The sequence below is a fragment of the Centrocercus urophasianus genome, unplaced genomic scaffold (assembly GCF_019232065.1).
Source record: "Centrocercus urophasianus isolate 14NV4802_14NV808 unplaced genomic scaffold, USGS_Curo_1.0 seq_21, whole genome shotgun sequence".
NCBI lineage: Eukaryota > Metazoa > Chordata > Aves > Galliformes > Phasianidae > Centrocercus > Centrocercus urophasianus.
The window spans coordinates 4094693-4118471 of NW_024884767.1; the positions used below are offsets into that span (position 1 = coordinate 4094693).

At 35.9% G+C, this 23779-nt stretch overlaps 1 protein-coding gene across 1 annotated transcript in view; it reads left to right on the top strand.

The window, feature by feature from the left end:
- Positions 1 to 23779, top strand: part of RASA1 (RAS p21 protein activator 1) — a 61203-nt gene that overhangs the window by 28164 nt on the left and 9260 nt on the right. The window contains exons 11-22 of the mRNA XM_042822759.1: positions 2985 to 3063; positions 5768 to 5888; positions 8424 to 8580; positions 10899 to 10986; positions 13534 to 13611; positions 15491 to 15648; positions 15928 to 16004; positions 19614 to 19786; positions 19984 to 20143; positions 20338 to 20480; positions 21261 to 21376; positions 22534 to 22620. Coding sequence (XP_042678693.1) covers positions 2985 to 3063; positions 5768 to 5888; positions 8424 to 8580; positions 10899 to 10986; positions 13534 to 13611; positions 15491 to 15648; positions 15928 to 16004; positions 19614 to 19786; positions 19984 to 20143; positions 20338 to 20480; positions 21261 to 21376; positions 22534 to 22620 — 1437 coding nt within the window. The remainder of the gene's footprint in view (positions 1 to 2984; positions 3064 to 5767; positions 5889 to 8423; positions 8581 to 10898; positions 10987 to 13533; positions 13612 to 15490; positions 15649 to 15927; positions 16005 to 19613; positions 19787 to 19983; positions 20144 to 20337; positions 20481 to 21260; positions 21377 to 22533; positions 22621 to 23779) is intronic.

The window sequence follows — 23779 nt, forward strand, 5'->3', positions numbered from 1 at the left end:
TATAAAAAAAAAAAAAAAACAAAAAAAAAAAAAAAAAAAAAAAAAAAGACCAGAAACAATGAGATGTATTTCTCATTTTCTTTGAAGAAGCTGTCAGTCCATCACTGATAATTATACTTAAAGAATTTTTGTAGGTGCAAGACTTCACAGTGTCAAAAGCTCACTGCAGAACAACCAGATGGTCTTTTAGCTATATGCTTGAAGGTCCCAGTACATAATATTATATATAGCGTACACAGTGGGAGAAGATCACAAATTGCTCCTTTAATTGCCTTAGTACATTTTCTAGGAACAACTGACAAGATCAGTTCTTAGTGGCTATATTGAGTTTGGCTAGTTATATTCTTACCATGTGGTGACATGATTGGGATTTGTAATGAACTGTTGATATACTCCGTTGTTTAGGCTGTTGCTGTGTGGTGCTTGTACAGTGTTGTTTTCCAGAGACCTATACTGACCAAAGAGAGACACGAAGGAATAGAAATAGGAAGGGCTGTTTGGTCTTCTAAGGTAGCTGGTCAGAGTTTGGCCATCAGTTCTGCTTGTAATGAATGATCTGTCTTTGCATCACTGAGCCTTCGCCTCCATTTGCATCTTCTCTCCCTGCCACTTCTTCACTTACTGACTTGTCTTTATCTTGATTCACAAGTTTTCTCATATTCTGTCCTGTTCTTCTGAGGGTAGAGAGTGAGGTGGCACTCTTAGGTGTCCTGCTATGAGCTGGGTTCTACCCTCTGCCATCCTTTTAACATCTCTCTCTTCATTCTCCTTTTCATCTTTTATTGCTGAACATGATACCATTCAGTATGGAATATCCTTTCCGTCAGTTTGGCTCAGCTGTCCTGGCTGTGCCCCAACCCAGCATCACCAATCTCCCTCCCATTTGGCGGAGGGTGGATAGACCTGGAAACAAGAGGTAGGGCCTGAATGCTGAAACTATTGCTCAGTAATAGCCAAAACAAATGTTGTGCTACTATCACAGTGTTGTAGTCACAAATCCGAAACAAAATACTGTTAAGGCTGCAGTGAAGAAAAGTAACTGTATCCAAGCTGACCTAGCACTGGTGATTTTGCTGTGTTGGTGATGTTGCTGTGTCAGAAACTCTCAATGTAAAATCAGCAGTTACCAGCATGGAGCAACACTATCTTAGATGTGTCTGATTTGATCCTGTCTCTGAAACTGAGCAAGGTAAGGTTGGTTTGGAGACCCTGGAATGCCATGTCCAGGTGCTGTAGGCTTCTACAAAAGTGCAAAGTTTGGAACATACAGGCAGAGACTCAGAGAGCTGAGTTTGCTTTAACCTTGAGAAGGCCTCAGGGGATTTTACTTGAGTGCATCAGTACCTGATGAGAAAGAGCTCAGAAAACAGATCCAGGCTCTTACTGATGCTTTATAGCAGCAGGACAAGAGGCATTGAGCACAAAATGATATACAGGAAACTCCATTTAAATGTAAGGCAACTTCTTTTACTGAAAGAATGACTGAACACTGAAGCACACTGCCCAGAACGTTAGACAAACTGCTGACCAGGGTCCGAAGCGACCGGCCTTAGTTGACCTTGCTTTAAACTAGGTGGGCAGGACTAGGTAATCTCCAGAAGTGCCTTCCACATTCAGCAGGCCTGTGGAAGATTTTCATAAATGTTCAGTTATGTGATGTTGTTTATTTTAAATGATGTCAGTGTTTGTTTAATTTTAGAAAATGTGGTAGGAGATGAGTATCAGGCCATTTCTTCTGCCCTTTCCACCTATCTTCTTTACTAAATTCAGCCTACATGGCAGTTGAAGTTAAGGGTTTTTGTTTGTTACTTGTGATTCTGTTGCAGAGAAAGTCAGAAATGCTGACTCAACATTTTTAGAGTGAATTTGAGATTTAATTTCAGCGATGAGATAATCTGAAAATTGATTAGTTAATTGGAAATTATTTTTCTTTCCAGTTGATGAGTTAGTCTGTATTTTCAAAGTCTGACCATTATGGATCAAGTATGTTCATTCTTTTTCTTTACAACTTAACAATGTGTAGAGTGTTGTTGCTTATTCCTGCTTTCTGGATTCTTCATAATTTGAAATGTCAGCAATTGGGGTAACTCAATTTGCCCCTTAAGCATTACAAAATAAAAAGATACTGCTCGTGATGATGAGATACTGTTGAAATTGTCCAAGGAGCCAATTCTTGAAGAACAAGCTCTTGTGCAAAGCATTTTAAAATGTCTACTATAATGCAGTATTAAGATACATCTTTGCAATTGAATATCAAAACAAGTTTAATAATGATGTTGCTTATTTATATTTCCCTTATTTCTACTTACTTAATTCCTGTTTTTTTCCAGGTTGCTGTTTAATATTTGTATTTGTGTGATACATGAATACAGTGGTAATTTTCACAAACTGCAAAAATAAGTTAGAGCCACTCTTACCTTGGTTTTCAGTTTGTATTTGTCATTGTTTCTCTCCTAAGCCTTCCAACTTGTCTAAATTGGATAATTACAATGCAGACTTCTGAGGAGTGCTATTGATTATGTACTTCATTCAATATAAAAGCTGTGCAATTTCTAAATATAATCTCCTAAAAAAACCTTCTTTATTTTCTCCTCCTCTCCTAGAAATAAATTGATTTGATCAGTGCAGTATCTACAATCCCCCTTCCCTAGTTAGTAGAAGACTTTGAAAATTCTTGCTAATGAAATAACAATTTTCAGCCTGTTTGGAGAGCTGGTAATGCACATACACTATTTGAATATGGAAAAAACATTGGCATGTTAAGCAACAAAATATTTTTCAGAGTTCAGTGTAGTATTGGTATTCATAACATATTAATGGGATATATTGTATTAGTAAATTCTTGTTGCTACAAATGAGATTTTTGATATTTAATACCAATTTTAAAAACTGTAAGAATTTTTCTGTGATTTGAATGGAAAAGCAAATTCATAGGAAAAGCTAACAAGTTTAATATTAAAATCCTATTTTTCTTATTGAAACAGTATTGCTGACATCATTGAGCACTATAGGAAAGAACAAATTGTTGAAGGATATTACCTTAAAGATCCTGTTCCAATGCAGGTAAGATTTCATTTCTCAGCATTTGCTGAAGATCTGATCATCATCAAATCTATTTATAATATAAGAATGTGTGTTTCTTTTGTTTTATCTTTACATGCATTCACTTATCGAAAGTTTTCTTGTAGTCAACAGAAAATATGATAAGTTCTGCTTGTGCCCTGAAGTGTTCATCCTCTGATCTGTGCCCCCTGCTTTGGTCCATGGCTGAACAATGCTGTGATTTAATCTTGTGCTGGGGAAAACCATAATACACTCCAATCTATAGTGTCTGGTGTTCTTCTCCTCCCAGAGGAAACATTACAGTTGCAGGACTTATTTAGGAGTACTCTTGCCCTTTCACAGAAGGTCATTCTGTCCTGCAATTCTCCCTTAGTCAGCTCACTAAGTTAAGCATGTTGAAGCTATTTATTTCTCCTCACACCATTTCTTCTTATTGCTACTCTATTGTGACTTATTCCAGTACAAGCTCATCTGTTCTGGATATGATGGACGAGAACAGCCATATCATTAATATGAATGGTATCATGACATCGTATAAAATATTTTTTTTTACTTAAATATTTAAATAAAATAATTAACAAAAATTCTTTATATTCTATGATTCTGTGAATGGGTGGTGAGGCCCTCGTACAGCTGCCCGAAGAAGTTGTGAGAGCCCCATCCCTGGAGGTATTCAAGATCAGGTTGGATGGGGCCCTGGGCAGCCCATCTGCTGGGGGCAGCCCTATCCATGGCAGGGAGTTGGAATTGGATGGGCTTTAAGGTCCCCTCTACTGTAAGCCCTTGTATGTTGATTCTGTGATAACATCTGTGTCATTTTTTTGTGGTAGGCTGGCTCTAGTGAACAGCCAAGAGCCTGCAGAGCTGCTTGTGTATTCCCTTATCCCATGTAATGGGAGAGAGATTAGGAAGAGCACAACTTAAGAAAGAACAACTCCTGGGTTGAGACAAATTTGTAGCAAAGAACAGAAAAAAATACACAGTTCCTGTGATGCAAAGGCAATCACTCACCACTTCCTTCAAGCAGACTGTTGCCCAGCTGGTAGCTGAGCAACAGTTGGTCCAGAACACAAACAACAACTCCTGATTTAATGTCATTGAGATGTTAGATGGCATTCAGTTCCACTTCAGTTTGTTCAGGCCTGCTGTTTTAGCTGTGTCCATGCCCGGCTTCTTTTCCTTTCCCAGGCTCCTCACTGTGAGGTAAGTGACAGAGACTCCTTTGGTTCTGTGCAAGCACTGCTTAGCAGCAGACAAAACCCTGGTGTGTTCAACACTGTTTTGGCAAAATCTTCTGTTTTCTAGTGATAAATAGCAACACATACAGCTTCCATGCAGCATCATTCCAATCTTTCCTGTGTTGTTGATAGTCTCGTGCCACTGATGCTCCCCAATTGTTTGCTGCTATTAACTTAAGCTCAGTAACATGGTTGGAATAAGCAGCAAATGTGTATCTGGAGACTAATCATTCAAAGCTTCGCTAGTAACTTTCTTCATGGACTGTAACTTTTGGACTGTAGCATAAATTGTTAACAATCTTAGCTTGTTTTCATATGCATTTACAGTTCCTTTACTGATATTTTTTTTCTGTTAATTTTTCTTATTATAATTTTCCACGAGACTACTTTATATGCTTTTAAATTATTCATATTCGTGACTTAATTTTGTTTAAAAAGTGACCAGTGATGATTTTTTAGGTTTTGCTGTGTGTGGCCTTTGTTTCCTCTAATGTATTAGTCTATGTTCTATAAAAAATAAAGTTCAGAAGTCATGCTTACAGTTAGTGTGGGTGTGATGGACTTCCTGTGTCAATGGGAAGGTTGCTGTTCTTGCATAGTTACAGAAATCTTAAGGTCATAAACATCTTGATGTTGTTTCCATTGTGGGTCCTGCAATTCCTGTTAATACTACGAAAGTATTTTTCACCTTGGCTTTATTTCTTTGTTCAAAATTGTAATTCTTTATATAGCTAAGAGTAAAGTAAAATACTTATTGTCCAGCCAATGCTCATATAATTTTTCATCTGGACTTGACAGTCCAGTTTTTCATTTATCTTACGGCTAAAGACCTTTTACTGATCAGATTACTAGGAAAGGTCAAATTTGGCTTGGCTAACTGAAGGGGCACAGAATGTCTTTGGTCCATTTCCATTTGCTACTTGACTTTACGAATCTTAAAGCTTTGTGTGATTTATCCTTTTTCTGTTTCATGTTTCTTTCTTCTGTTGTCTTCTATTACAGTTCTACCCAGTTAGAACATATGAATTTCAATGATGTTAAAGAGGAAGTATGCAACTTAGTGAGCATGTCAATTTTAACTGTGATCTGCACCATTCTTGTAGCTTCAGAATAAATTTCTCTTATTATTCTGTCTGAAAACCTTGGGTGTGATTTTCAAGACTTTCACAAGTTTTACAGAATTTGCTGTGAGAGATGCTGCTTTCTATTTAATAAAAGGCACAGGTGGTACTTTGTAAACGTTGGTCTGTATTGGAGACTTCTTTGATAGTTCCATAGAAAACAGTTAATGCATTTCTAGCCAGGGTATTGTACTAAAATTTCATGCATTTTAATAAAGCAATGTATTACACAATACTAAGGAGTTTGTTAGTAAGATAACTTAGGTTGCAGCATTCAAAGTATGTGATTTTTTTTTTTTTTATAGCAATTACTGAACTTAAAATGTTTTCTTCTTTCTTTTCTAGCACCAAGAGCAAGTGTTCAATGATACACTAGATGGAAAAGAAATCTACAATACAATTCGTCGCAAAACTAAGGATGCTTTCTATAAAAATATTGTCAAAAAAGGCTATCTTCTGAAAAAAAGTGAGTCTTACTGAAGATTTTGTTGTGGAACAAACATGAATGCATGTTTAGTAACTTAATATATAAAACTGGTACTAGAAAGGGCATAATAGAAGTGAACAAGATGGAGAAAATGTGAAGAGTATGAAAAAGTCTGTTTCCTAAGCAGAGTGTGAAAAGCACGGTAACCAAAACTACATGCAGCATGAAGGTGATCAGCAGTTTTTCAGGAAAAATATGGAGTACGTTACATCTATTAGGAATGTTTGTCATGAATAGATTTCAAGCACATTAAATGATGTGTATTTTGAGGAAACAATTATATTTTATTTGAAGCTCATATTTTTGCAGACAGATTAGATTGAAGCTAGAAGGCTGTAAATCTGGTCACTGAAGATGGGAACTGTTTTGTTATTCCAGGGTAGATTGCCTAGTTTAAATTAAAAAAATGTATTTTTTTACCTATAAGATGCATAGGGACTTTTTTAGAGTTACAACCATGGTACCATCAAACAACGTGTAATGAGTACGTTAAAAGTTAATGGCTAGACTCACATTATTGTATCCCTGAAGAATTCAACAAGAATTGCACTTTGGTCAGAACAATGCCACACAGCACGTAAGCTTGGGACAGTGAGGCTGGAGAGTCACTGAGGACGTCTTTAAAGTTCTGAGGCAACTAATCCCTTAGAAAGTTTTTCAATTCTATTTTCTTTTTTTTTTTTTAATCAACAGTAATGAAAAGAGAAAAACTATTAATGGTGTGTTTTTTAGAGGAGAGGGAGTCCATAGCTAAAAGGGTAAGTTCAGATAGTAATGTAGATAGCAAGCAGAAAAAAAAAAAAGAGAAGAAAGGTATGATTTTAAATACAGCCAAATACAAAAGAGGAAAAAAAATCCACAAAGCCACAGTTTTTGGTCAGAACAAGGAAACTATTCTATTAAGAGAACTAGTTCTCAGAGATGTACAGGGCTGTGCTGGAATGAAGAATCAGATGAGAATTAAGTGAAAACCTTTTAGGTGAGAAAGAAAACAAAATACTTGAAAATGCAAACAGGAGTTGTAGATGTGGAGAGATGGCCACAGCCACGTGTGGAGCAAATGTAACGTAATCTCTCTGCCACCTAGCGGACAGTGTGGTAACTGGATGGTAGGGTCATGTTTTCAAAAGCATACTGCTGCTGTGGTGGATTTATCATATTCAAACTATAAAGATAAGTCTGCATTTTTTTTCTAACGCATACTGTGACTTATATATGAATTAGTTCCAGAAGTTCAGAGTTCAGGAGTAGCTCTCTCTTTCTAACGTCTGTTTCCTAATTAAAGGTTGTAATAAGTAGGATCAGAGAATCAGGACATAAACTGTTAACTATACAGATAGGGAGTCTTTATGGTCATATGAACACAGTGTCCCAGCAGCTCGTATGCACTTGCTTTTATCTTGTTGAAATTAAGATGTTTGAAGAACTTACTGCAACTGTATGTAAATCTGTGGTGATGGTGTAGGTTGAGGTCTGTGTTGCATAACATTGAGTATGCATACTGATATTCTGCTTTGTGTGATTGTCACATCCTGCCTGTAAGGGGAGGGAACTGATGACCAAATTTGCAAATGCTCCTGGTTAGATTAAGGTAAAATGATGCATAGAGGTCCGCATGCAATCATGAGTTTTCATGATAACCTACATGCTACAATTATCCCCAAAATACTGGCGAACAACTATCCCAAAATACTGACGCTCCAATACTTAGCAGGACAATTTAAGATGGACTCTAAACTGTATGGCATTAAGGAACCAAAATAATCCTGGAACTTAACAACTTTGACTTAACAACTGTATGAGATACAGCTTTTAAGAAATTGAAATAGATCTAGTGATTACTTAATAATTTTATGAGAGAAAAAGGATGAAAAGAAAAAACTGAGGAAAAGAGAGAAGGAATGAGAGTCAGGAAAAATTAACAGGAAAAAGAGGGGTCACCAGACTATTTAAAAGGTCTGTTTCAAAGAGTTCTGGTGTCAGCCTGTAGTGCTGGAGAAGGGATGGGGGGAGGGTGTGTGCACTTGTCCAGAGATTGTAGTTTTGAACCAGAAACAGTAATGACCACCAACAATATGAAGGTGATGACCCTTTGGGGACTCTCTCAGGTCTCTTTCGATGCCTGCTAGGTTTGCAGGTGCTTTGTCCCAAGATTGTAAACAAGAAAGTTTGCCAAAACAAAACTGCAAAAAACAAGTTTATAGATAAAATTTACTGTGGGAAGAAGGGCCAGTTTGTCAGAGAAGGATTTATCCCACCAGAGGACGGGCTATCATACTTGCTGACATCGGTCTTTGACTGGGTGCCATTGTAACATAATCAAGTACACCCCACTAGGTAAGAAAGTGTTTTTTGTTGATCTTTCACTGTGATTAGCATGTCATTGTAATAGTGGTTAGCTAAATGTCCTTCTATTTGACACTTGACAAAAACAAACTGCTCTGTTTTATCTTACTTTACAAAACTGATATTTTCTTTAAAACAATCATAACTTCTGGCTTTACTTTTTTACAGGTAAAGGAAAAAGATGGAAAAACTTGTACTTTATATTAGAGGGAAATGATGCCCAGCTTATTTATTTTGAAAGTGAAAAACGAGCCACAAAACCCAAAGGACTAATAGACCTTAGTGTGTGTTCCGTCTATGGAGTACATGACAGCTTGTTTGGCAGGTAGGATGCTGCCTCATAATTCTTGTATGTGCAGCAGGAGACTTGACTGCTAGTTTGAGACATGTACAATGCAAGTGAGATTTGTTGCCAGTGAGCTGGCTTGTATTGACTGCAACTGTTCATTCATACTCAGTTGGTAGTAACTGTTCCTAAACAAATTATAATCAATGATTTTAGTGTTTTAAGTTAAAGCTTTTTTATGAAGTGAGGTGTGGCAATTATTCAAACTTCTGCATTATTGTTTTTGAATATTTGAGCATAATAATTGTTCCATGTTTTGTGATAGATACATGCAAAATGATGAACTAATGCTGAGGGTTTTAACCAGTTAGAACCAAGAACTGACAAGATTAAGGATTTTATCAATTCTGAAATATCTGTGTACCTTTGATAGATATTTGAAAGTTGCCTTGGTTAGGCAGAGTTTGTAAAGTAGTTTTCTATTTAAGAAAAGTTTTTGTTAGAGCTATACTCAGAGACCATTTTTGCATGAAGTCTTATTTTACTGTAATTTTCATCAAACTATGCTAATTGCAAGGCAAGTGATTACTAACAAAGAAATTGAGAATAAATACTCTTTCTGATATTACTTGTTACTAGCAAGAAAGAGGTTATGTTTTTGCTTATTGATAGTTCATAATTCCACCAATTTGTACTTAATGCCATAGAAGAGCAGTATGAATACTTTCTACTGGAAGTTTCAGATAGAAAAACACATATACAGAAATTCCCATATCTAATTCAAGTGATTTGTAGCTAACAATACTATTAAAAAAACAACAATAAAAAAACTGTCAGATGTCTGAAACTGCTGGTGTTTCTTAAAGTACAAATATTTTGTTGTCTTATTCCAATGATTTTTTTTTACTCTTCTCAAAAATTCTGAAAATCCATGAAACTAACCATAATTAATAAACACTATTGAAATTTTCTGTATGTAAGTTAACAATTATGAAGGAAGCTTTAGTGTACATTTGTACAGTGTAACGAAGAACAGTTTGCTTAATGATTACCCCTTAAGAAGTACTCTGCTGTAAAATTGGGCAGTAAGTGGTTCTGAATGTGGGTAGAAAGAAATGCATGGTTGCATCAACTGTAGGAAGCTGATTGTGAGGAACTGTATAAAGTTCCTCCTGTACTTTAAGTTGCTGCTACTTGAAGAAGGAAAAAAAATAAAACAAGAAAAACAATCCCAAACTCTGTTTTTACCCTTTTCTCAGAAGGCTCAGTGAAGCTCGTAGATGTGCTGGTTTCTTTGAGGGTAGTGATGTAAATAGCCCTAGCTCTGGTTACTTCCTGCTCTTCCCCATCCTGTGACATGCACACAGTTCATCAGGCAGTGAAATGGATGGAGAGCAGAAGGCTGAAAAGGAAATGAGATTCTGTGTAATGTAGTGATTGGGACAGATAAGTTTCCTTAAACAAACTGGAAGGTTGTGAATGAAGTGTCATTTAAAATAGCTTGTAATTTAACACTTGGTAGTGTTTTTGACAAATGGGTGGTGATACAAAATGGCCAAGACACCGTAATTCCATGCAGAGATTTAGAGGTATGTATCAGATGATTGGTGTGTGACCCAATAAACGTTTTATTGGTCATGAGACCTGTGGGGCACAATCATGTAGGGGATTTCTTATGATAGCATTTCCTGAAATCCTGAAAGAACAAATCCTTAATGTGTCTTTAATTGCTTGGCAGCAAATGCTGAACCTTTGCTTGTCTTTAAAAGCTTGCGGGAATAGATCTTAGTGGCAAGTCTTTCATGTTCCAAGGTGATTACGTGTTGTCTTGACTGTAAGTCAGTATGCTCTTTTATATATATATTCTAACATTCAACAAGTCTCTAACTGCTCATAAACAAAACAGCTGTGCTATAATTTTCTTAAAAGTAACATGTTCAAGCAAAAATGCAATTTTGAAATACCTGAGAATATTTTCTGATAGTCTTTCCTGTCTATTTTGTGTTCAATGTTCCTTTCACAAAATGAGCAGAAAACTGTTAGTTCAGTGTAAATTTTGGCACAGAAGGATTAGAATCGTTCAGCTGAAAGGGACCTTCAGAGATCCTGGAGACTGACCACCTCAGGTCTAACCAGAAGTTAAAGCACATTACTGAGGGCGTTGTCCAAATGCTTCTTAAACAGACAGGCGTGGGGCATCCACCACTTCTGTAGGAAGCCTGTGCCTGGGAGTGTCTGACCACTCTCACGGTGTAAAGAAGCTATTCCTAATGTCCACTCTGAGATTAATAAGTGAAGGTGTTTGTAAATATTACAAAGATTAATAAAACTTTTTTGTTGTTCTGTTTATCTTTAAGGCCAAACTGTTTTCAGATAGTAGTTCAGCACTTTAGTGAAGAGCATTACATCTTTTACTTTGCAGGCGAAACTCCAGAACAAGCACAGGTGAGAGCTTTTGTTGGTAAATATAATTTTTAAAGTGATGTATTATTTTTTGTTGGCATTGCAGTGTTCAGCAATTCTTCAGTAGGAAGCAAGGGTACCATAAATGAGATAGTGGTTGAGCTTATATCAACAGGTGTTATGATACAGGAGTAGGAGGTCTAGGAGGGAAAATCTATTGTTGGGAATCCAGTACCTATATTACTTGCACTTGGGGATTTGTACTTTGGACAAGTTCCGGTTCTGTGGAATGAACTTAGGTTATATTCTTTTGTACATTTTGCAGAACACAACTTCTGGCATAATTCAGTTCAGAAAAATAATTTGCTCTCCAACACTTTTCCTTCAAGAGTATTTTCCTGATGTGAAATAAAACAATAGCACATCTGTGTGTGCTGTGACCAAATTAGAAGGGATAGCTATCTTCCACAGTTTTCCTGTTCCTGAATCAGTAATTTTTCATAGTTTTGGGCCCTGATTGTGCATGAGAAGCGATGTGATTGTATAGAGCTTAGTGCTCTAAAATCCTCTTACCAGCAGGAGAGTGTAAGTTGAGGCAGTGCTCTTATTTATTAAGGTTACAATTTTGAAATGTACATGTTGCATCAGAAGTTAGGCTTTCCATTTGGTTTAATTTGAGTGGAATTAAAGCTTTTCAAAGTAGTACTTAAAGTAGGCCGTATACATTCAATATTTTTGTAGAGCTGTATACACAGGAAAGAACACATTTTCTTGTTGAACTGTCAAAAGTTTATGAAAGTCACTGGGATAACATCTGAATATTGCACTGATGTTTATCACACAGCTGTCAGTGTATCATCTCTGAGAAGCAGCATGCGGTCATTGAGAGTATGTCCATTAATTTCTACAACCATGAACATGCAGGTTCATTTTTGCCATGTCCAGTGTCTTGTGAGTTCTAGAAATTAAAAGAATGTGTAGAAAGCAGAACACATGCCTTATTCCCCAAGTGGCTTGATTTAATCTACTTCTGATTCTGATCGATCTAACACACTGCTCACTGTATTCTTTACAAAGTACAGTTCTGTTAATGATACGGTTTTGGTTCATGCACATCAGCTCTCATTTAGTTCTGTTCTGAGAAGATCACGATTTTTTTTTAGTCAAACATTTTATAGAGGACTAAGTTTTCTACATATTAAGGAAAAAAAACGATTTTTTTTTATAGTGTAAATAGATATAAAAGCAGCCATCTTATGGAATGGGCCACATGTTGTCCTTGTTTCTTTGTTAGAAGAATGGTGCTATTGGTGCATTGTTCTCACTGCTGTCAGTTTTAGCATTTAAGAAGATAGGTTTTCCTGTAGTGATTGAGTTTAGGGATGCACTGTGCATCTACAAAACATTTACTGGTTCGCTGTGTTTAGGAGGGCTTTGGCTCTCTCATTGCTACTACTTTAGAATAAAGGAACAAGCCACTAAAACTTCGTGCTGCACACCTGGAAGCTTTTCCTTCTGTGGAAGGCTTGGAAAGTTGAAGCCTGACTCAAAGTAGTCTAGCTAAGAACGGCTGCGGTAGATGATGCTCCTGTATTGTTTTTTAATATGTGGAATTAATATGTGGAATAATAATAATGTGTTTTTTTAATATGTGGAATAATATGTGGAATGTGCAGTGAAGAAGATTCAAACAATATTGTGGGTTTTTTTAATGACACTGTTAAATTATACTTCGGGGATAATTGGCGGCAGATCTTTGAGGTAGACTTTAGAATGCAACTGATCAGAACCTACGTTTTGAGCTTTGCAACAGCAATGGAGAACATGATGGCTGTGGGACAGAAACAAGAGAAAGCAGCTACACCTTTTCTCCTATCTTCTAAAGCTAAGACTCCCATACAAAACTCTTATGTTAGGAAGTTTCTTCAACTTTTTCGGAGGTGGTCTGGTGAGGTGATGGTGCCTCTTAGCAGCTTATTTGTATAATAATGGAAAAATAAGCACCAATTTTCTTCAGTTTGCTCCTAGGTGGCCTATTCATTTTCTATATTAAAGTGGATTCCATCCATCCATTCTACTACATCAGGCTATGAGAAGACAAAAGGAGGATGTAGGATATCCTTCTTTTGTGTTTTTCTGTTAACATTGTTTAGTTTACATTGGAATTATATGCAGTATTATGACAGGAATACAGATAAAATTGAGAGGAAAAAAACAGCATAGTTGGTCTTGTTAACTTATTTTTTCAGAAGTAAGCAGGATTTGCTTCATTTTATATGCCATTTACAGTTTAACGTGATGTTACTAGACTGGAAACTCGTTAAAGGTTGCACTGTCTGTGTATATCCAATTAACAGTGTTTGATATTTCCAAAAAAGACATTGCTTCTGATTTGCTAATCATTAATTTTTATTTACTTATTGAAGATAATTTTGCTTTATTATTCAAATTTAGATATTTGGAGTGGCATAAAAATTGTAGCTGAGGAATAATTAAGATATTTAATGTACCCTTTGAGACGTCTAGTCCCCTGCAAGAAGCTGTACCTGACTTTGCCTTATTATGCTATTCTGCATCCTTCTCTTTTAGGACTGGATGAAAGCTTTGCAGATGTTTTGCAGTTTAAGAAAAACCAGTCCAGGAACATCAAACAAACGCCTACGCCAGGTGAAGCTGTACAGATGTTAAGGGGTTTTGCTTTATTGGGGTTAAAGTTCTATGCTGTGCAGATATATTGACAAATAAATCTTCCTTTCAGTATTAGTAAGTTCTGCACATTCTTACTTTCCTTTTCGGAGTTATGCAGAACCAGAATGATTTCAGTTTTGTTACCTGTATGCATAAAGAACAGTGTTTTTATGTAATCTGTAGATACTATGCTAGATAGTAATTTCTGATGTCATATAACTGGGATAAAGTCAGCTTTTCTTTATCTGTTTAACTTAATATTCTAAATTGTGAGACACCTAAACAAACAAACAAAAAAAAACAAAAAAAAACCAGAAAAAACCATACAGACTTCAAATCATCTTTTGTGTGATGTAAACAAAATGTTTGTTCAAATATTGTGAACAGAATGCTTGTTCAAATACTGTTACTCATTTTTTTAGTAACTGGTGCATGCTGAGCCGTGCTTTTGGCTTAAAATTTCTTGGCCTCTAGAAAGTGCTGCTTTGGCCTCAGTTGTCACAGAGGTTGGAGGACTGATGGTCAGTTATGACCAAATCTGTAATCATTGCAAAGTTATGTATGTACTTCAACAATCCCTGATAATTCTGAATGTTGGGAACAGTGAATGTAATTACTGTGGAAAAATAAATGCATTTTCCAGGACACACGGAATTATTCTGTAGTTAGTATTAAAGAAGATTAAATGCTTCTGAAGAAAATAACTGTGTTAAGTGAATTGGTAGGTGAAATTGGAGGCTTGCAAGCTGCAGAAGCTAAGCAAGAAGGGTGGCATTTTAAACTAATTCTGTCCCTCAAAATACAGTTTTTTTCTGCATAAAGGTGAAGAATAGAAGAAAAGTGAAAAACATAAGTATGAATCATCAAGACAGGAAAAAAACAAACACCTCCATTTGGAGGAAAATTACAGAAATTATATCAGGAAGCAGAGTTTGAGAAACGTGCTTCATCAGTTACTTTGTATTGCACGCTTGTGAAGTGTGATGGAAAGTAAAGCCTTGCTAGTGTTTATTATAGTGACTTTTATGGCATGGTCAGTCTTCTGAGGGAATATACAAACACTATTGTGAATTCTTACAGTTTTTTTAACTGTCCTTCAAAACTTGTATTGCTGAATATTTGAATTTGAATGAAATGTTGACCGAATTAAATGCAGTAATTCGTGTTCTTACTATATTTAGTTGGTATCAGCTGGTATCAGTACATGTTGGATTGAGCTGTGAATTACACGTTGTTTGGAATTTTGTAGAAAAGTAGATCAAAATATCTTCCTTGATATGAGTAAGATCTCAGAAAGTTCACTTCTCATTGTTTGGAAACGTGGGGTTACCAATTGCTGTAGTCTTGAGAGTCCATATTACGGACCAAGTGTTTTCAGTTTAGGGGGAAAACTGGTTATAATGTGTTGCATAACAAGAGTTTTGTGTGATCCATTGGAACAGCACAGGGTAAGCCATTCTGCTTAGAATCATCTGTGATTTTACTCAAGATGCCAGGTTTTGGTTTCTGGAGAATTTTCTGTGTGTAGAAAAGTTAGCATTTACAAATCCTAGTGTTTGTTAGAGATAAGTTAAATAAAAACCATCACCACTAACAAAAACAAATAGGTTACATTAAAAATATGGTGCCAGAGATTTGTTTTCAGTAGATACTGCTCTTATTTTGTCACTGGTACTTGTTAAAATATTGATCCATTACATCTGTTCCTTGCCCTTTCTATTAGGAAGTAATAGTTTGTGATCACTACTCATAAGTTAACATTAAGCCTCCACATAGAGGAAGAAAAAATTCATATTTTTAATGTTTCTGTTCCAGAAAAAAAGGAGTAATTTTATTCTTTTTTTTTTTTTTTTTTCAGGTCAGCAGTCTTATTTTGCATGTAGAAGAAGCTCATACGCTCCCAATAAAGCATTTTACTAATCCATATTGTAACATCTACCTGAACAGTGTTCAGGTAGCAAAAACACATATCAGGGAAGGGCAGAACCCTGTGTGGTCAGAAGAATTTGTTTTTGAGTAAGTCTTACTCTTCTCCAGTTCTGCTAAGATGCTTTGCATTTAAGATCATTAGCAGTCTCCTGTTTTGCTTGTGCTTTTAAAAGTACTGTGTGTGTGGTTAAAGACCAGCAGCTTTTTATCCATAAATGTGTGAGCAGATTTTCTGTAGGCAGCTAAATATCTTTGTTAATGTTTATCTTTGTCTGTAAATGGAGTTCAGGTTTGAAATGAGTTTATTTAAAATTAAATGCCAGCCAACTGTAAGTATTAATTGAGGCTTTCTGTCTTTTCTCCTAGTGATCTTTCATCTGATATTAATAGATTTGAGATAAGTCTTAGTAACAAAACAAAGAAAAGTAAAGATCCAGATATATGTAAGTATTTTTCTGTAAAAGTTGCATATGTATTGCAGCAGTGGATTATTTCTGCAGTTTTTATGGCTCTTGTGAAACGTTATCACAAGAGAATTAAGTGTATTTTTATACCTACCACTCTACTATTTGTATGTTTTGGATGTCTGTTAATGGTTTTGCATTCATGTTTTTACAATGAGAACTTGCATGGTTTTTAGTACTGAGATACACAGTAATCCAGTCCTAAGTATCTCCTGGCTTTGCTAGCTGTTCTTTAGAATCATCATTATGTGATGCAGTGACTGTGCTTACAAAAAGGGAAGATCAAAAGAGAATCTATCAGTAATAGTCCTCTCAGTTTTACTGTGTCACTGAGTTAACTTATTTGAGCTGTTTTAAGTATGCATGTATGCAATTCCTCATTAATATTTTTGTTGTATTTACTGGGAACGAGGTAAGGGAGCAAATGTGTTACTTCATTTAAAAATGAATCAAAAACATCCTGAGAGTCTCTGGAAAATTTGCCATTTTCTTTGTTTCGCATCATCTCCATTCTTTCCTGGCATGACTTTTAGGCTTGAACCTGAAATTACCTCAGTATCACTTCAAGAAAGAATCCATAGGTTCTTCCACTTTTTACATGAGTTCACAAGATTTTTTTTCTCTTCCTATTAACTAGACAACTGCATCTTCAGTAGTTGATTTGTTTCTGTGTATTTCAGCAGGTTAGTAGCAAGCTAGTAAGGCAACATCAGCTTTCTAGGAAGAAAGGACTCATTTTGAAAAGCATGACTTCTGAGCTCTTCTATATTAAAAAACAAAAGGAGATTATGTTCAATTCCCTTCACACATAATATATTTCAAACCTCTTTTCCTAGTAAAACTATCACTTGCTGTTTTGCTTCTCTAAGAGCTTCAGCCCCACCCTCCTTGTTTGTTGCCTGCAGTGCAGCACTACCTCACCCACCCTCAGTTTGTTCCAAGAATTACTCTTTTCCATTGTGTTCAGACCTGCCTTTAAAGCCTGGCAGAGTACTTAGTCTATTGCAGTTGTTGCAGTTTGCATATATTGTGTTAGTAGCCTGTTATCTATGTCTCTGTTAATTTTGTGATTTTTTTCAGAGAAGAGATTTAGAAACTGTGATCAAAGTAGAATTACTACTCAGATTGAGTGCTCTTGTAGAACTCAATTCCAGAGTGCAATTCCAAAACTTTGTCCTTCCTCTGACTAGAAAAATTCTCATATAATAGGAGGAAAAATGATGTCCCTCTGACGCACAGAACGCCTTTAATCATGGTTCATGTTCTTGCACTCTTCTTATATTTGCTTGAGTAGAAAAAATATCTGGCTACCCCAGTGGTTCAGTCAGTACAGGAACCACTGCAATGATAATTTGTGAATTGAATGTTTCAATTTCTTTTAAATTGTTTTTGTCATTTCCTTCTTTGTCCAGATTAAGGAGATTATTGGCTTTGGATGCATCCAGCTGCTGGAAGGTGATAGGAAGTTTAATTAGGGGTAGAGTTACTTAGCTCCCCTCACAGCATAACTCAACAGTAATTTAATTTGGGGACAAGGATTAGACAAAGTCAAGTTGAATTAGTATGCATCTCTGCCCTATTATAAATGGAAATAAATGAGCAATACCAGATTTTATCTAACAGACCAGGATGCATTGCCTGAATAACACCTGAACTCTCCAAAAGCAAGAAAATTCATTTCTTCCACAAATATTTTGCTTCCCAGCTGCAGTTGCTAAATGTGGATTGCCCTGAAATGGGAACCATGTGACTCTGGTACTGTTCTTCTTCCCCATTATTTGGTTAAGTCAGCTTTCCTGCTTGTTGCTTCTGCTGTAGTAAGCAGATTGAAGGCCCACTAATACGTATGGGTCTCACTGTTTTCATTTCTTCCACCATTTCTTTCATTTTAAATACTAAAATAAGAGCATGAAGGCTGGTTTTTGGTATTTTAAAATGTTTTGTGAATTCTCAAGTTTTTGACTTGGATGCTTGTCTGCTAAAAGTAATCAGTAATTATTGTAAAATGCTTTTACAAGGTGGGAATATTACGAGTTTAACTAAGGAGTTTGGTATCATTTCTGCTTAAACCTTTTCTCTTTATTTCTCTACCAAAGAGGATCTAAGTAACTTGTACAATGATTTATTTGCATAGGCATATATCAATGTCTTAAAAACAAACATGAAAAAAATTCAATTAAGTCCTAATATTTAGACTTTGTTTACTGCTTCTGAAAACTGGGATGCTCAAGTTTGATTGGACAATTGAAGCAATCAGTCTGCCAGGGCAGTACTACACAGTATTGAACTGTAGTGGAAGTTCTGGTTTGGTTTAGCACCACAATATTTGGTTAATTTCATTTAGTTAATGGAGGAAAAACTGAATATTTTTTATAAAGGAGGAGGTCAGCACTTGCGGGCACGTCTGTAAAACACTGTATTAGCCTTTGTTTTTCTTCTGAGCGTGGTTCGTATTTGCAGAAGTGCCACAGGTTGGTTTTGAAGCTGGTAGTTTAGGTTTTGCAGCTGCAGCCAGGTGGAAAAAAGTCACTGTGGTGCCACAGAATTGGCAAATGTACGCTGGGAAGTTATGTCTGCTCTGGCAGGCTAGGGGCTCCTCTGTTGTTCAGGCAATATTGCAATTACAAAATACTACTGTAGCCACTGGAAAAAATAAATACATTATTCTAGATCCTGTATTTCACTGTCTCTATCAGTGTGCCAGTGTATGACACATGCCATATGTTTGCAACCAAAGAAACCAAACACATTGCTTAGCTGCAGTGTGTAAGATTTGATGGGAAGAAGTATTCTTGTAAAGTTGATTAGTGGGATTGTGGTCCCATCCATTCTGGTAATAAGTAGAAGATGGAAGAATTATTTTTCCAGCTATTTAACTGACATGAATGAATTATCTTACAGGAGTTTATCAGCTCCAAAGAGCATGAAGTAGTAGGCAACTGATGTGCCCTGAAGTGAGCATTACGAATGTGGTGCTATTCTATTGGGGTATCAGGTGATTACCTGATAACATTGCAATACTGAGGCAATGGAAAATCTGCTAGAACTGCTGACAATTTCTGGAAGACTTGACTTTGCAGTAATGGAATTTAAAAAGAAAAAAATTTTTTGGAGTATTGTAATTTCAGTAGTGTTACTGTAATAAAAGTAAAAACAAAGTGGTGAGGAAGTAGGCCTGATGATGGTATCAGCCCAAGACTGGTTAAAAAAAAAATCACAGTGATTTCTGAATACTTTATCTGCTTTTATTTTCTGATGGCTGCTGGGAATTGCAAGGTAGCACTTAACTTATCTGCTGCTTGGGTGTTACAAAGGAAACAGCATCCGTATCTGTGTGGCATTCTTGAATGCATGTTTATGCATTACTCACAGACTGCTTTGTGTTTCCACTTCACAGGAATATTCTAAATCTGAATATAGTGAATAGAGAGCCTGCTAATTTATTGATGGCAAAAGTCTTGATTGCTATTATTAATACCCTTGGTGAAGCAAGATGGCATGTGATGAAAATAGTTATTTTATTTGATATGAACAACTTGATATATTTTGCTGGAGGTAAATTAATTGAATAATGCTTTTTTCCTGAAGTATTTATGCGCTGCCAATTAAGCCGATTACAAAAAGGACATGCAACAGATGAGTGGTTTCAACTCAGTTCCCATGTACCATTAAAGGGTATTGAGCCAGGATCTCTGCGTGTTCGAGCACGATATTCTATGGAGAAGATCATGCCAGAAGAGGAATACAGTGAGTTTAAAGAGGTATAAAAATGTTCAACTTTCCTTAATTCACCTGTCAAAACTCACTTTGTTATTTGAGACAAATTTTGAAAACAGTGCTTGACACAGTTTAATTATATTTATAGTGACATCTATTTTACTATAGATATATGGCACCAGTTTCTACTGAATAGTTACATAAGTTTCTGAATTTTATAAATTCATTCTTTTTCTTTCAGCTTATACTCCAGAAAGAACTTCATGTAGTCTATGCCTTATCACATGTTTGTGGACAGGACAGAACACTGTTGGCTGGCATTTTACTGAAGATTTTTCTTCATGAAAAGCTTGAGTCCTTGTTGTTACGAACACTAAATGACAGGGAAATAAGCATGGAAGGTATTGTTCTATTTACACTGAAATTTACTGAAACTGTGGGCAGGTAGGGAGGAGAGGGCTGTGGTGTCTTACTTTTTGTCATCTTTATTTACAACATACAGTTGTGAGCAGCAGTTTTTCTTCTTCTCTGCTCTTTATTGTCTCATTTTCTCAACCTTTTAATTCACTCTTTTTTTTTTTCCTTCTTCTTTCAGATGAAGCTACTACCTTGTTTCGTGCTACCACTTTAGCAAGTACACTTATGGAGCAGTATATGAAAGCCACTGCAACGCGTTTTGTTCACCATGCACTGAAAGACTCTATATTAAAGATAATGGAGAGCAAGCAGTCCTGTGAGGTGATAGCTTGAACTATGTTTGTGAACATCTTGGTTTGTTGAGACAGTTATCTACTGACTGTTATATTTTATGCTTGGATTAAATGTTATCTTTAGAGATATTCATTTATCTCTCAGAACAAAACTCCATTTATGCAATTAATACAGGATCTAAATTCATTTTTTTCTAGTGTTGCCGTGAGCAGTGTTCATGATAGCGATTCTGAAGTGCTGAATTTTTAAATTCACAACTTTCAAGTTAGGTATTTACTCTGTAGCTAACAGAAGTTGTTCTGCAGCAGTTACTGAGCAACATGACCTGAATAACTTCCAGTAAGCACAAGATGTCACGCAGGTCAATTTCTGAACTTCAGTTCTGATTTTAAACTCCCTGATGCTGCTTATTGATCTTGCTGATTTTTGGGGGGAGGTTTCAGGGTAGGGTTGGAGGGGAGGGGATTTATTTATTTATTTATTTTAAATTATTCTCCTAACTTCTGTGTTTTCCTGCAACTTCATTGTGGAAAGGATGGGGGTCCTCAGAATTCTGAGTTAAAAAGATACAAAAGGGTCATGTGAATGGGCAGTGTGGAATATCCTAAGTATTAAAGGCGTAACATACTAGAACCTCTGCTGCTCTTGATTTCCTGTGTAGCCACTGAAGCAGATGAGTTCTGTAGGAGTCTGAGATTTCTACTGTAGCAGCATTTTTAATTTACTTCAAAGAAGTCTTCGTTGTGTAGTATTATGAAGCTGTGTTGTTCTGGTAGGAGTGGAAGCCTAATCATTTTCTCTTTTTAGTTGAATCCTTCAAAACTAGAGAAGAATGAAGATGTTAACACTAATTTGGCACATCTACTCAGTATACTTTCAGAATTGGTAGAGAAAATATTCATGGCTGCAGAAATACTGCCTCCGTAAGTTGGCACTTTTCTGATTTGTATTTGAAAATTCCTGCTTATGTGGTTTACATTGCACCTTAAAATGGTATTTTTATGGGATCACCTTCTGCTAATCAATCACAAGACTGTTCAGAGTTGGTAGGGTCTTCAGGATAATTTGTACAGTGGAATACAGAAGGATTTAAAACCAACATTTTCAGGTATAAATAGTGCCTTTTTACAAAAGCTTCTTGCTTTTCAGGGAAAGAAGCATAAAGATAATCAGTATTTTGTATCCTGAAAGAGTGTAGAAAACAATTTTAATTAACTTTAATTTAAAAAAGTTTAACTTTAAATTTTAATTAATTTTAATTTTAATTTAACAAGTTCTTATAATTCCTCTTCTGGGGAAGAGAGACAGAATTATTAACAGTACATCAAAAATATAAGCAGAGTATTAGTCTGCTGTGCTATGATTATTTCTATCAAGGAAGTGCAGAGGTTAATTTTTTTCCTTTTTAAGTGCCAATGCAACCTCTGTGTTCTTATCTTAGATCTGAGCCATCTAAAAAGAACTTGATAGTACTAACAGTTCTCTTCCATTTGCATTCAAAAATGTAAACAAACTCTTTAATAGTAGATAACAGAAATGTTTGTTTTCTGGTAGTGCTGGCAAGGTTAAAAGGTGTGTTCCTTTTAATTTATGTGATGCAGTTCTAAACACATGGAAACACGTGGAAAGTGCCACAGTTAATATTGGAGAGGAGAAATTTTGTAGTTGCTTAGACACTTAACTATTAAAACGTAACCCTCATTTATGGAAAGAAAAGTTGCTACTGAGTTAAAAGTAAAAAATAAATCCAAACATCAAATTTGTACTTTTTTAATAAACATAGGTTTTTAAAAAAACATGAAACGTTAAATGCACATTTAATGTTACCTACATGAATAGAACTATGCATCATTGAAAACATTTTCCTAGTTTATAAATCTACTTTTTAATGAACAATTATAAGCTGAGTTTTTACAGATTTATTAACTTAGAAATTTTTAATTAATTTAAATGTCTAAATAGTAGACTTGGAATTGATAACATTTGTGTATCAAGTAGGCAGTTGGACAGGATCCTTTCTGACTAGATTTTTTTTATTCTCCAATCTTATCTGATGAGTAATTAGCTACCATTTTTACAGGACACTGAGGTATATTTATGGGTGCTTGCAGAAGTCTGTTCAAAACAAGTGGCCTGCTAATACAACCATGAGAACCAGAGTTGTTAGGTAAGCTGTGTGTTACTGTGTTGAAAGTAATCTTTTAATGTCTTACCTCTAACAAGCTTCAGTGTGCTTAATCTATTTTTCTTTGTGACAAAACTTCATAATACTTACATAGATAATGACATTGAAGATAATTAAGATACTGAGGCATGATATCCCAATTAAGGATTATGAGCTTGCAAGAAGCACATTCATAGACTTTTGCAGAATAAGATGTAGCACAGAGGTCAGGATGGCTTTACGTAATAGTTTTAACTTCAAATTTACTTGCATTATGTTAAGTTTTACGACTTAAATAATGATTCCCATTTTCATGCGGGGGAGTGAGCGGGGAAAAAAGAAAACTTCTCTCAAAGCAATATTTAGCCTTTGTAATACCTGTAGAGAGTAATATCTTCTGGAGATTGTGATCCTGTCATATGCCACCTGAGAAGACATTATTCAGCTACACTTATGTAAGCATATGTTGATTATTGGAGAAAACCTACAAAAGTTAGGGTCGCTGCCCCTTAAAATGCAGAACCAGCATGGTGTGAAATCTTCTCATAAAGGTAATCCAAGTGTCATTAGGCTTCACTGAGCTACTGTCTGTATTGCAGTATTTAGTTTACTGCATCAGCGAGAGCTCCCAGTTGCTGGTGCTGCATGATCTGATGCCAGTCACTCTTATTAACAGTGTTGGCTTCTGAAACCATGCAATTCTATACTGTATTAGGATCCCTCATTTCTCTGTTCCAGCCTTGCCACATTGGAACATATCCAACTTGACTCCTCTGAAGTTACACTGGGTACAAAAACTCTAATCTGTATTCATAATCCAAAGCCATATACAAGTCCTTCCTCTGACTACCTATTGCCAGTCCAAAAAAAAGATGTGACCTTGACAGTCTGTTCCTAGATGTTAGTGTTTGAGGTTTTGGGCAAGTCCCATCCTGCACTTTCCTCCCTCCCCCGGTATCTGGCAATCATGATTTGCTGAGGTTAGATTTTCCTCCTGTTGGGGATTTTCAGAAGATTTGTATTTTGGCCCTTTTTTTTCTTTTTAAATCATTTTGACACTAATAGCTGTGGCTTACAGAATTGGGGGTACTATGCTAGCTAGGGCTTTGCCTTCAAATCAGAGCTGCTCCTATTAGGAGAGTCCCACTTATTCTGAAGACCT